The sequence below is a fragment of the Cotesia glomerata genome, linkage group LG3, assembly GCF_020080835.1.
Source record: "Cotesia glomerata isolate CgM1 linkage group LG3, MPM_Cglom_v2.3, whole genome shotgun sequence".
Classification (NCBI taxonomy): domain Eukaryota; kingdom Metazoa; phylum Arthropoda; class Insecta; order Hymenoptera; family Braconidae; genus Cotesia; species Cotesia glomerata.
In genome coordinates this window covers 17,470,916-17,484,242 of record NC_058160.1, presented here as the reverse complement: position 1 = coordinate 17,484,242, position 13,327 = coordinate 17,470,916, and the positions used below count along the sequence as shown (strand labels likewise).

The window sequence follows — 13,327 nt, the reverse complement described above, 5'->3', positions numbered from 1 at the left end:
TGAATACCAGCAAAATTTGAATTTTTTTGAGTTACTCTGGACTATTTATGTCAGTAAATTGGTGGAATATAATTCACACGCCTTTATTCATAACAATTTCTGGACATTTCATCAGTTAAACTTAATTTTTAATATTTTATTCCGTGCCATCCGTGCCAAGAGATAGTTGGACTTGTATTTAAATTGAGTGCTCGGCTGGACAGCAGCAAGATTTAATTTTTTTTTTTAGTCACTCTGGGCTATTTATGGCAATGAATTGGTGGAATATAATCCACACGCTATTATTCATAACGAATACACGGCATTTTATTTATTTAATTAAATTTATTGCATGAAATTCCGTGCCAAGAAATTGCGAGACTTGAATTTTATTGAGTACTTGGCTAGATACCAGCAAGATTTAATTTTTTTCGAGTTACTCAGGGCTATTTGTGCTAATAAATTGGTTAAATATTATTCACACGCCTTCATCCAAAACAATTTCTCGGCATTTCATCGATTAAATTTAATTTTTTATACAAATTCCGTGCCATCCGTGCCAAGAGACTCCCGGACTTGTAATTTTATTGAGCACCCGACTGGGTACTCGTTTAATTAAATTATTTTTGGGTACTCTGGGCCATTTGTGCTCATTAATCAGTGAAATATAATTTACACGCTTTTATTTGTTATGAATACACGGCATTTTATTTATTAAATTAAATGAATTGCATGAAATTCCGTGCCAAGAAATTGCTAGACTTGTCTTTTTATTGAGTACTCGGCTGAATACCAGCAAAATTTGAATTTTTTTGAGTTACTCTGGACTATTTATGTCAGTAAATTGGTGGAATATAATTCACACGCCTTTATTCATAACAATTTCTGGACATTTCATCAATTAAACTTAATTTTTAATATTTTATTCCGTGCCATCCGTGCCAAGAGATAGTTGGACTTGTATTTAAATTGAGTACTCGGCTGGACACCAGCAAGATTTAATTTTTTTTTTTAGTCACTCTGGGCTATTTATGGCAATGAATTGGTGGAATATAATCCAGACGCTATTATTCATAACGAATACACGGCATTTTATTTATTTAATTAAATTTATTGCATGAAATTCCGTGCCAAGAAATTGCGAGACTTGAATTTTATTGAGTACTCGGCTGGATACCAGCAAGATTTAATTTTTTTCGAGTTACTCTGGGCTATTTGTGCTAATAAATTGGTTAAATATTATTCACACGCCTTCATCCAAAACAATTTCTCGACATTTCATCGATTAAATTTAATTTTTTATATACATTCCTTGCCATCCGTGCCAAGAGATAGTTGGACTTGTATTTATATAGAGTACTCGGCCGGACAACAGCAAGATTTAATTTTTCATTTTAGTCACTCTGGGCTATTTATGGCAATAAATTTGTGGAATATAATTCACAAACTATTATTTATAACGAATACAGGGCATTTTATTTATTTAATTAAAGTAATCGCATGAAATACCGTGCCAAGAAATCGCCTGACTTGTATTTTTATTGAGTACTCGGCTGAATACCAGCAAAATTTAATTTTTTTCGAGTTACTCAGGGCTATTTGTGCTAATAAATTGGTTAAATATTATTCACACGCGTTCATCCAAAACAATTTCTCGACATTTCATCAATTAAACTTAATTTTTAATATTTTATTCCGTGCCATCCGTGCCAAGAGATAGTTGGACTTGTATTTATATAGAGTACTCGGCCCGACAACAGCAAGATTAAAATTTTTTTTTTAGTCACTCTGAGCTATTTATGGCAATAAATTTGTGGAATATAATTCACACGCTATTATTTATAACGAATACACGGAATTCAATTTATTAAATTAAATCAATTGCATGAAATCCCGTGCCAAGAAATTGCGAGTCTTGTATTTTTATTGAGTACTCGGCTGAATACCAGCCAGTTTCAATTTATAATAAGTTGCTCTGGGCAATTCTCCCTAATTAATTAGTGGGAAATAATTCATACGCCTTTATTCATAACAATTTCTCGACATTTCATCAATTAAATTTAATTTTTTATACAAATTCCGTGCCATCCGTGCCAAGAGACTCCGGGACTTGTAATTTTATTGAGCACCCGACTGGGTACTCGTTTAATTAAATTATTTTTGGGTACTCTGAGCCATTTGTGCTCATTAATCAGTGAAATATAATTTACACGCTTTTATTTGTTATGAATACACGGCATTTTATTTATTAAATTAAATGAATTGCATGAAATTCCGTGCCAAGAAATTGCTAGACTTGTCTTTTTATTGAGTACTCGGCTGAATACCAGCAAGATTTAATTTTTTTTGAGTTACTCTGGACTATTCATGTCAGTTAATTGGTGGAATATAATCCACACGCCATTACTGATAACAATTTCTTGACATTTCATCAACTAAATTTAATTTTTTATATAAATTCCGTGCTATCCGTGCCTAGAAAAATACTAACCCAACTTCATTTTATCTTTAGCAAAACAAATAATATTAGACCACTTATTAATTGGTTGATACGTTATAAACAAAAGGTCAATTCAAATCAATGATTTGTACCTTAATGGAAAACACGTGTAGAAGGTATTTCGTTGCTTTTGGAGTATTATTTCTTAAGAATGTTAATTATTTTTTTTTAATTACTAACAAATAAAATAAAAAAAATTGTTTATCGTGAAAACAACGTAAAAATGTTTAAAAAACATAAAATTATTTAAATAATACCCTCACATTTTAGCTTTCAAATAAGAATGGAGCTTGAAAAATTTAATTGATGAAGTTTTATTTAAACTCACTTAAACTTCTATAAACTTTTACACTTCAAACACTATAAAATGATATACTGAAATCTTTCACTCACATTATTTCACATGTTCATAAAGATTATTTATAAATAATATTTTTTTTGTCACGAATTTTGTAAACCTACCGATAATAATAACAATAATAATCATTATTATTTTATTTATCACTATTATTATTATGATTATTATTATTATTATTATTATTATCATCTCATTTATCATTATTATTATTATTATTATTATTATTATTATTATTATTATTCTTATTATTATTATTATTATTATTATTATCGTTGTAATTTTTGCACTCCAAAATCATTTATAAAAAATTTTTATTCACGCCACTGTTTAATTACTTATTGCATAATTATTTTTAAATTATATGAATAAATAATTTATATTTTATTTCACAATTAGTATAATTATTCTTGTAATTATTTATTGGAGTATAATATTCCTCGTGTAATGAAGCACTTATTAGCTGCATTTATCAATGTAAAACGTATACGTTCACTATGAGCCCTATAATGCTATTAAAAATTATTCTAAGCTGAAATGCGTATGTACGCGCCATCTATTACATTAATGCTACATCAATTAGAACATTAGAACGGCCTGTTTTATCAATTAGAACGGCCTGTTTTATCAATTTTTTTACGATAAGCTTAGTCGCAAGTAGGAGGCACCGCTTGGCATTTTTATCCATCATGAACGCCCCTTTATCATTTTCTATAGCATATCTTTAGTACAGCAAGTTCACCAACCTTAGAATTCAAAAGTTCCTTATACCTTCTGCATTTTGTCCCATCCTCGTAGATTGTGTCCGAACAAAAACAGTTTCACTGTAAAAAAATCGCGCCAAGTCCACGTTCATAAAACTATTAAGAAAAAAAATTTTTATTTCTTTACAAAAAGATATAAAATAAAAAATTAAAAAATCCAAGTAACCGATATGGTTGTATATGATTTTCGGACATTAAAAAAAATTTTGTTGTAAATTTAAAAATTAAAAGAAACAATTTTGGATCGTATTTAGTGTAAGTGGTTACGAAATATTTCACTTTTTATGAAATTCCTAAAATCTATCTACTAAGACTTTTAAAAAAAATTGAAGTACACAATGACGCACACCAAGTACGTTCCAAAATTGTTTCTTTTAATTTTTAAATTTACAACAAAATTTTTTTTAATGTCCGAAAATCATATACAACCATATCGGTTACTTGGATTTTTTAATTTTTTATTTTATATCTTTTTGTAAAGAAATAAAAATTTTTTTTCTTAATAGTTTTATGAACGTGGACTTGGCGCGATTTTTTTACAGTGAAACTGTTCTTGTTCGGATTTCAGTATTTTTTGTAATTATAATAAAAATTTGCAATTGGTACCAACTTAAATCTCAAGTTGGCTGCATTTCTTATAGCAAACTATCCCCTGTTATGCTTCTATCTAGTGGATGTTATTTTTATTTATTGAAAACTTTACTTACTGTAGTTCTTTCGCCCGGGAGTATCCCTGGCGGTTTTGTGGTCACGGTGAAAATACTATGGAAAGTCGGTAGTTCCCTCTATGGTCAACAGTGAGAACTTAGTATTACAGTAGTAATTTCACGGTGAAACATTGGTGACTTTGTTTCATTTCACTACTGTTAAAATATGGTATATATCAGATTATTAGACCTTGGTAAAATGGTTCAAATGACATTTTTATATGGCAACTATGGAGTGAAACCATAGTAAAAAGTTTATAAATGTATAGTTATTTGACAGTCAAAGCACTGTTGTTACACAGTAAAATAGGAGTGAATCCAAAGTCGTTTCACCGTCGTTTCACGTTCCTTCCTTTGTCGAATAACGCTCCTTTGACCGCCTTTGTATAACCTACTCATAAAAAATCCCATTTGAAAATGCTAAAATTCTCCAAAATGAAAAATTTAGTATTTTTAGGACAATAATAATTTTAAGTAGTATTTACGGATTTTTTTTTAACTTATTAATTACTAACTCATTGATACACTACTAAGCCTGTACAACCCGGCGTGAGTTATGAGCACTGATGTTCACTGAAAATTAAATTTCAGCTCACACCGGGACTCGTACCCACGCCTCACCAGTCTCAAGCAAGCATGACGAGCGTTGTACCGCTTAGCCATGGGACTGTCTACTAAATGGTAGTGAGTTTGAATGAATATTTTTAGACAGGGGCAGGCAGTTTTTAATTAAAAGTTGATGAAATTTTCTTTTATATTTATACCATTATAATTAAGGACGTTTTTCATGGTATCTTGAAATATCCTGATTCTGTAAAAAAACATATAATTAAAATTTTTTATTTCATAAGCTTTCCTTCATTTGTGTTTATCATATAAATATTGATGTGATTATTAAATTTATTAACTGTCGAATAGTGTCAAAAAATAAATATTTTTTTCATCACTCTGTAAGTTATTATGTTTTTTCAGCTTTTAACGCTGACATTTTTGAAATATATTTCTGAACAGTTATTTGAAATAAACTGTGGCCTTGCATTTATGATATACATGGATTCTTTTGAATTTATTATCACCGTGATAAGTGACGTGTTATTTTTTTTAATCGAGCGAAAAAATATTAATTTGTAAATGAAATTTTTTAAAGCGTTTATTTAAAAAATTTTTTTATTCTGAAAATTAACTACAAATAACTAAATTTAATGTGAAATATCAATAGAGTTCAGCACTCTACACTGTTTATAAAATAATAATTGAACAGCATTTACATCATTTGTCCGGAAGAAAACGAACGAGTATATACCGTGAAAAGAAGTTTATTTTACCGTGAGTTGACGGTCGAACGATCATCGAACTATAGTAGGTCCACAGTGATATCACTATGAGTTTATGAGGTGTTCACTTTGAAAAAATCATTTTTCCGCAGTAGAAGCACGCCATACTGACAACAGAAATGCTAAAGTTCCACGAATTAGAAACGGTCTTTTCACCATAGAACTGCTGATAAGTCAACATTTATCTACTATCCGTAGTTAGTGACGCAATAGAACGAATATACTGTTTTTCGACAGTGATTTCACCGTACTACAACCCTAACTAGATAGTGAAATAGCCGTCACGTGAAACGACCGTGAATCGACCATCTTTTCACTATGGAGTCACCGCGGATTTACCGTAAGCATGAAACCGCCAGGGATTAAAATACTCGGTTTCAGTGCGGGAAAGGAATCATTTTTAATAAAAGAATTCTATTTAGACGTTATTTAATTTTGATCAAAATTATTTAGTTGGTTTCAATTTATTATTCAAGTTGACAAAATATTAAAAAGCTTCAAAATATAAAATTAAGGTTTACAATGACGTGATCTTAGCAATCTAAGCTCTCGGTGAGAAGTGTCGTTACATAGTTTTTCCGAAGAGCTTCAAACTCCGTTCTTCTCCCACCATAACTTCCATACATACTTCCACTCTAAGGAATACATAAGCACACACATTTTCTACTACATATATATGATCCTTATATACTAACATGTATTTTCTCTATATCTATATATATTTATTTCAGCCTATCGGCCTGAAAGTTAGACTTCACTAATATACACTTTTAGCAATACAGTCATTATGTTTATTTAACTATTTTTATTAATTTAACAGACCCTTTTAAAATCTATTTATAATAAAATTAACTTATAATTAACTTGAAATTAAATTACAATAAAAATTATAATAAACTATAACATGAAAATATATATATTATATTGCTTATAATATGTTGGATTAATGTTTGAGTTTGACTAATTAATAACTTGAATTAAATATTATTTCTATTATTTTACAATCGGATTTTCTAATAAAATTATAAGTCAATTTAATTATTATCATGTATAAAAGAATAGACATTATCGTTTAATTATAAATTAAATAATAATTATTAATTATAAATTAAATACAAGATAATAATTATTAATTATTTTAACTTAATTTTGCTCAACTTCAATATTTTATAAAGTTAGATTTTAATAGTAAATGTTATTTAACAATCTTATTTTTGTTTAGTTACATATGGTTTTTTATTATTCTTTGTTACTTTTAGAACAAGGGTTTATTGAGTTTCACACGTGTCTTTTACGACTTTTCCTCATAGGGTTTTAAATTCCATGTGGCGAGAAATAGTCCTTGAATTACTCAAGTACCTTTTATGGGTTCTGAAAATTCGGTTACAATGTCCTTTTGTACCGAAATATGTTTTTCCCTTATTTTATTTTATTTTCTTTTGTAAATAAAACAGAGTTAACCAAAAGATGTTTATTACAACTGGTAAGAGTAAAAGCATGAAATAAATGATTTGAATATTTACTTCGAATATAAAATTTAACTGATTTTAATCATTTAATATTTACTAATTTGAATATTTCTTTTGAATTCACGCTCTCATAATAGATAGCGCTCTAATAACAGGTAGCGTCACCTGTTGGATGCACTAGGTGCATCACACCCCTTGAAGCTAGAGTTTATGTAAAAATAATTGCAGCGCACTCTGGCGGGTGTAGATGCAAGCTGTGAAATTTATTTTTTTAACTGTAGTTTCCCATCTATTGGACTATTACCATGCATTCTCGAATTACTTAGTCTGTGGCATGTCACTTTTTACATCGAAAAAAAGTCAGGATCGAAATTTTTGAGCTTGCTATAGTTTGTGTTGATAAAATTTAATAATTTCAAGTAAATTAATTGTTATAATTGAATATAATTAATTGATATCAGTAAAATAAAGTATGAATTACTGTTATAATATAAAATTTAGGAACAAGATGTACCGTTGAATTAAATAAAATTTTGCAACCTCGAAATACCGTTCTGCTTACAGTAAACACACTCGGTAGTCTGGCGCTCCGTTTACAACGGATTTGAACGGAACTTGGCGCCAGATTCTACCGAATCTGTGGATAAATAGTAAAGACAATCAAAAAGAGAAAAAAAAGTTAAAACAACAAAAAAATTCTCTGTTTACACTGCCCAAGGTAAGAATAACCTTAAAACTTCAGTTCATCTTTAGATATTATTTTAATAACAGTTAAATAAAGATTAATATCTTAATATAATTACATTAAATTAACTCTAATGTTTATAAAATCCGTGATGTATAAAATGATTAGTGGTAATAATAATTTAGAAAATAAATATAGCAGAAAATTTTTTTCATGAAAAAGTTAAATGCTATAACAAAAATAAGAGAAAAAATGTAACAGTGTACTGAGTAAAAGAAAAATATAATAATTTTAATTGTATGTATTAATGGAAAAAAGTTTTAAAAAACGTAAAATTGTATTTATTATTGCATTTTCATTAGAAGTTTAGAGATCAAAATAGCCAATTGTGTATCATTTCCATTTGCATTTATCATGTTAGTATTATTTACTATTATCAATTATTTTTTTTATGAAACCACACATATCTTAAATCAATTTAAAAATTAACATAATTTGTTTGTAGAATCCTGAAGTAATAAGACAATGGAGCCAAATATTGGGACAAGATTTAGCGTCCGATTCAAAATGTAATCAATTTATATGTGATGAACATTTTGAGGAAGATTACATTATCAGAAACGATGTAATAAGTATACCAGGTCAGAAACCATTTGTTTCTGAAAGGAAAAAAATTATTCTTAAGCGTGATGCTATTCCAATATTGGATAAAAATATCGACCAGGTGATAGAATCTCCAATTAATACTCTAGTTACTGAAAATGAAAATGTGAGAAATTTTACGATTATTTTATCGTTGATGTATTGAAATTATTGTTGGGTATAACTTTATCGCTTTTATTTATATTTTACTGGTTTTTTTAAAGGAAAGTACTTCAAGTAATAAATGTGAGAGTGTGGCAGTAACAAATGATGAAGCTGTTGTCGTTAATCAGGTTTATTTTTTGAACACAATAAAAATCTGCGATTTAAAAAACTTTAATAATTAACTAAATTTCTTTATAGGAATTAATTCATTTACTAAGCGAAAATCGTACTATTGAACCAAATGTTATTGGAGAAGTATGTCTAAAAGTTTAAATAAGATTATATGGTGGCAATCGATTTGGAAGACGCGATAATATGAAGGGAAATATTTCCAAAGTTTTACCTACTTATAAATTTATGTAATATGAAGTTGATACCGTATCTACAAAAGCTTTGATAATAATTATAACTTTCAAACGAAATGGATAATAATATTATAAAATTTTTCGAGTGAAGACTTCTTTACATAAATTATTCCATTTGTTTCTTATAAACATTGATAGTATTCGATAACATTTCCATTGCCATTGTAATTAAAAATGTCTGTGAATTTGATTAAATGCAGAACCTTTTTTTGTTGTTTCTAATATTGTTATATTTACTTAGGCCAAGTGTAGAAATTCCGAGTTATCAGAATCACGCACAAACTTTTCGATATACGATTTAATGAAAAATTTAGAGACGCAAAAGTTACCTAAAAAATGGAGCTGGGTTGATGATTATTTGAATCCACCAGCAGTTATTCTTTGCCATTTGGATTATAAATGTTATGACCTAAAGTTCCGTGTGAAAATTGATAAAGCCCTGAATATAACAGTAAGCATTTTTGAATATTTTTCTTAAATTTATACAGAAGTTTATTAATTGTATATTTTTATAGGTCACAAATGTAAAAATCAACCAGATAAAAAAAATTGATTATGTTACCTCAAATATGTGTGATTTTTGGAAATTGTTAGAGTTTTTGGAAGCTTCTCAAATGTGTAGTGGAAGTGGATGTGATAGTAAAAAGTATTTATAGCTATTTTTTTTTCGTACTAAAAACTTTTTCCCTTGTGATACATTTTAATTGAGTTACAATACTTATTTTATCGTAGATCTTCAGTAGCATGTACGGTATTGTTAGAGCCGAAAAAACTATATAAGAAACAGGCAGCAATATATCGATGTGACTCATGTCGACAAGTGAGAAAAAAAGTAGGTAATCAATTGTATAGACCAAAATTGGATATTGATGCGAAAAATAAAAAACTAAAACTTAAGCTAAACTCAGTAAAAAAGAAAAATATTTGCTTAACTAATAAGGTACGTAATTCGTTCTCTACATGATTGTTAGTAAAGTAAAAAGAAAGTTATTTTATTCATAACCTTCGTAAAATTCTTAATAACTTTAGAATGAAACTTTAAAACTAACCGTTGAAGAAAAAAGACAAAGGTGTGCTCATGCTTCTGAAACACTAATAAACCAAGAAATTTTAAACTTGCCTCCTATTCAACAAGAAACGGTTAAAGCTTGTTTTGCAGCTGCAAAAGCTAAAAACTCTAAACAACGGAGATATACAATTGAGTGGGTATATGAGTGCCTCTTAATTAGAATAAAGAGTTCCTCTGTTTATGATAGACTCCGATCTAGACAAATTTTACCCCTTCCTTGTAAAGATACACTTCAAAAATACATTCAAAAACTAGACAGCGCGTTTGGTTTTTCTGAAGCTCTTTTTGAAACTCTTAAATTAAAAGGTTCTCGAATGGAAGTAAACGAGAAGAGGGGTATTTTAAATTTTACTTATTCCTTGCGTGTTGCAGCAGATAGTAGAACTAACAATAGTAAATAAGGTACTTTTAAGCTTACAACTAAACACATGACAATAAAATATTGACATTCTCGCAATTAATAATTGAATAATCTTACAAACATTATCAACTGACTCAAAATTAATTTCTGATCGCTATTGCTACATTTACTCTTAAATCATTCTATTGTACTGTAAATAGCTTTCGGTCTTCCTTGCTTTAAAACCTATTCTATCTATCCTTTTCAAACTTTGTACAAGCTTTAATAATGCTTAAAACAACAATTCTCATTAGACATGTACTAATAAAAAATAATTTTCTTTATTTATTAGGCACACTTTTGCTTGATGAAGTAGCATTAAGTGAAGCTATAAACTTAAATCAACGAACTATGCAGCTCGATGGTTTTGTTGATTTAGGTTCTTATACACCGGAAAAGGATCTCAACACTCGAGCTGACCACGCACTAGTATTCATGTTTCAACCTTTTCAAGGTGATTGGGTGCAAGTGATAGGCTGCTTTCTCAGCCGAAGTGCGACTATCAGCGAAATTCTCCATAAGTTGATAATTGAATGTGTATTACTGCTGGAAAATGCTGGTTTTAAAGCTGATGCAGTTACTTGTGATGGAGCTCAATGGAATCGAGGCGCATGGAAGTTATTTGGTATTGAAGACTACAAATTTAGTTGTCAGCATCCACATGATCCGAGCCGGCGTTTATGGTTCCTCTCGGACTTTTCCCACTTACTAAAAAACCTGAGAAATAAAATCATGGAAACACCGTTCTTTTGGGTAATATTTCGATATAAATTTTCAGATGTAGATTCTATATATTACTTCAATTCACAGACACCAGATGGTTTTGTTTACCGTAAATATTGGGAGGCACTGTTAACTTACGAGAATAGCTTCAAAGCAAATTTATCCGTAACATATAAATTAACACCTGGTCACATAAAACCGGAGCAGTATCAAAAAATGAACGTTCTTTTGGCTATGGAGGTAAATTAAATTATAATTTTTTTGTATTTTCTTTTATGATAATTATTTTCATTTTAGTTGTTTTCAAAGCGATTGAGAGTGACAATCGAGATGTATGCGGACAATTGCCCCGAGCTTAGAGGATGTGAATCCACAATTGCATTTATGGAGAGGGTTGATCGACTTATTACTGCTATGACTTCAAGAACTCCGATGAATGCTTTACGCGCTGATCCTTCATGTGAAATGAGAAAGGTATTTTATATCTATCTATTATAAATCTTTCGTCGATAATATATATATTTTTAGTGACTTATCAAAGCCTATCCATTAAAGGATATAGCACAAATAAAAGTGAAAATTAAATCACTATTCAATCGATTATTGGAGCAAAACGTAATAAGTGTAAGTAAATTATTTCATAACTGAAAGACGTGAATACTAAGTTCTCTGATTATTTCATTAACTAAAGTAAACATTTAACATGCATTTTGTTACCCTTCAATCACACATTGTATTTTCATTTCAATATTTTCTTTTATGGCTATCATGTTAACAGGATCGCATGCCAAAATTAATTCATTTCGTTGATTGCTATTTTTTATTGAGATACTTGTGGTTCATTGTGTTATTACAAACTTTACTTGCATATCATGAAAACATTTTGTTTGTATATTGAATAACTATTAATGTGTTAAGTTTTTTTTTTACGTTTTTGTATTAACAGTTAAAGTCTACACTCATTCATTGAAGCTTTCTATTTTTGGTAGGCTATCACTGACTTTATTCAGTATCTCCGAGAATGGAAAGAACATGCAATAGAAGAAAAGAAAAGGTACAAAGACTTGCGGAAAAGCTTAGACGAGGATCAACTACCTGGAAATTTTTTTTTTTGCAATCACCCCAAGCACTCTGACTGAATTAAAGATCTCTCTTGGGGCGACCTTAGAACTTATTGATTTTTTACATAACGAATGTAACTACGATTATCTTATGACAATACGTCTCACTCAAGATGCTTTAGAGGTAAATATACTTTACTTGATGTTTGATTTTCTTTCTCCCTTCGATCCTAGGTTTTTTTTTTGTTTTCTTTCAGTAGAAGTAATACAAATTAATTAAATATATAATATCAATTAATTGTAAAGGCCGTGCCTACTCTCATGTAAGTGCGCACCGTAACTTCATGCTGTTATCCTATACTATACTGCACTAGACCATAGTGAAGTATAGGACAGAAGTATGAAATTACCGTGCGTGCTTACCTGAGAGTAGACACATCTAAATCTAATTATAAAACGTTCATTTACAGAAATTCTTTGGAATTATGAGAAGTGCCTGTGGATGTAACGATCATCCCGACGTCATGCTATTTGCTCAAGTATATCGATTACAACAATCACATAATTACAACATTTACACAACGTTCCCATTCTCTTGCAACTCCTCCAAAGGGTTCGAATGTTACAGCTGGTGAATTATTGCAGTCGTTAATGCAAACAAAAGATTCTTTGGCTTTGGCTTCTGCACCGAAGAATGAATGGTTAAAAAAACTTGATGCCATAGTTGAAAATGGTATCAACGAGAAAATACCTAAACCTAATGAACGACTTGATGATGGCATTGATAAAGACGGTGATATATCTGACGGAGGGATTGATTTTTGCGACTTTGGAGACGGTCGCAATTTCAGTACACAGCATGGCGACGAAGGTGATACTATTAACCATAGCAACATATCAGACGGGCGAACAAATGTTGGCAATGTACCTTCTGTTAGTCGTGTCAATACTAGTGACGAAGAAGACGAAGAAGTGCATCAAGTTCAGCAACCATACAATAGGAAACCATTTGAAAGCTTAGTGCATGATAGTGATTCTAGTGATGATAATGATAATCAGGAGAAGTTAAATATTTTTTCTTTTCACGATTCTTATCATGACCATGACTA

The 13,327-nt window shown here is 29.7% G+C and overlaps 1 protein-coding gene across 1 annotated transcript; it reads left to right on the top strand.

Moving 5' to 3' along the window:
• Window positions 1-6,962: 6,962 nt before the first annotated feature.
• LOC123261401 lies at window positions 6,963-13,254 on the top strand. The gene is made up of 15 exons (XM_044722994.1): window positions 6,963-6,994; window positions 7,760-7,826; window positions 8,299-8,562; window positions 8,660-8,728; window positions 8,799-8,855; window positions 9,207-9,416; window positions 9,481-9,611; window positions 9,698-9,905; window positions 9,995-10,370; window positions 10,727-11,187; window positions 11,245-11,397; window positions 11,455-11,631; window positions 11,713-11,781; window positions 12,147-12,402; window positions 12,689-13,254. Exons 1-14 carry the CDS (start codon window positions 6,963-6,965, stop codon window positions 12,294-12,296), a joined length of 2,424 nt encoding a protein of 807 aa, XP_044578929.1. The 3' UTR covers window positions 12,297-12,402; window positions 12,689-13,254.
• The last annotated feature ends 73 nt before the right edge of the window (window positions 13,255-13,327 follow it).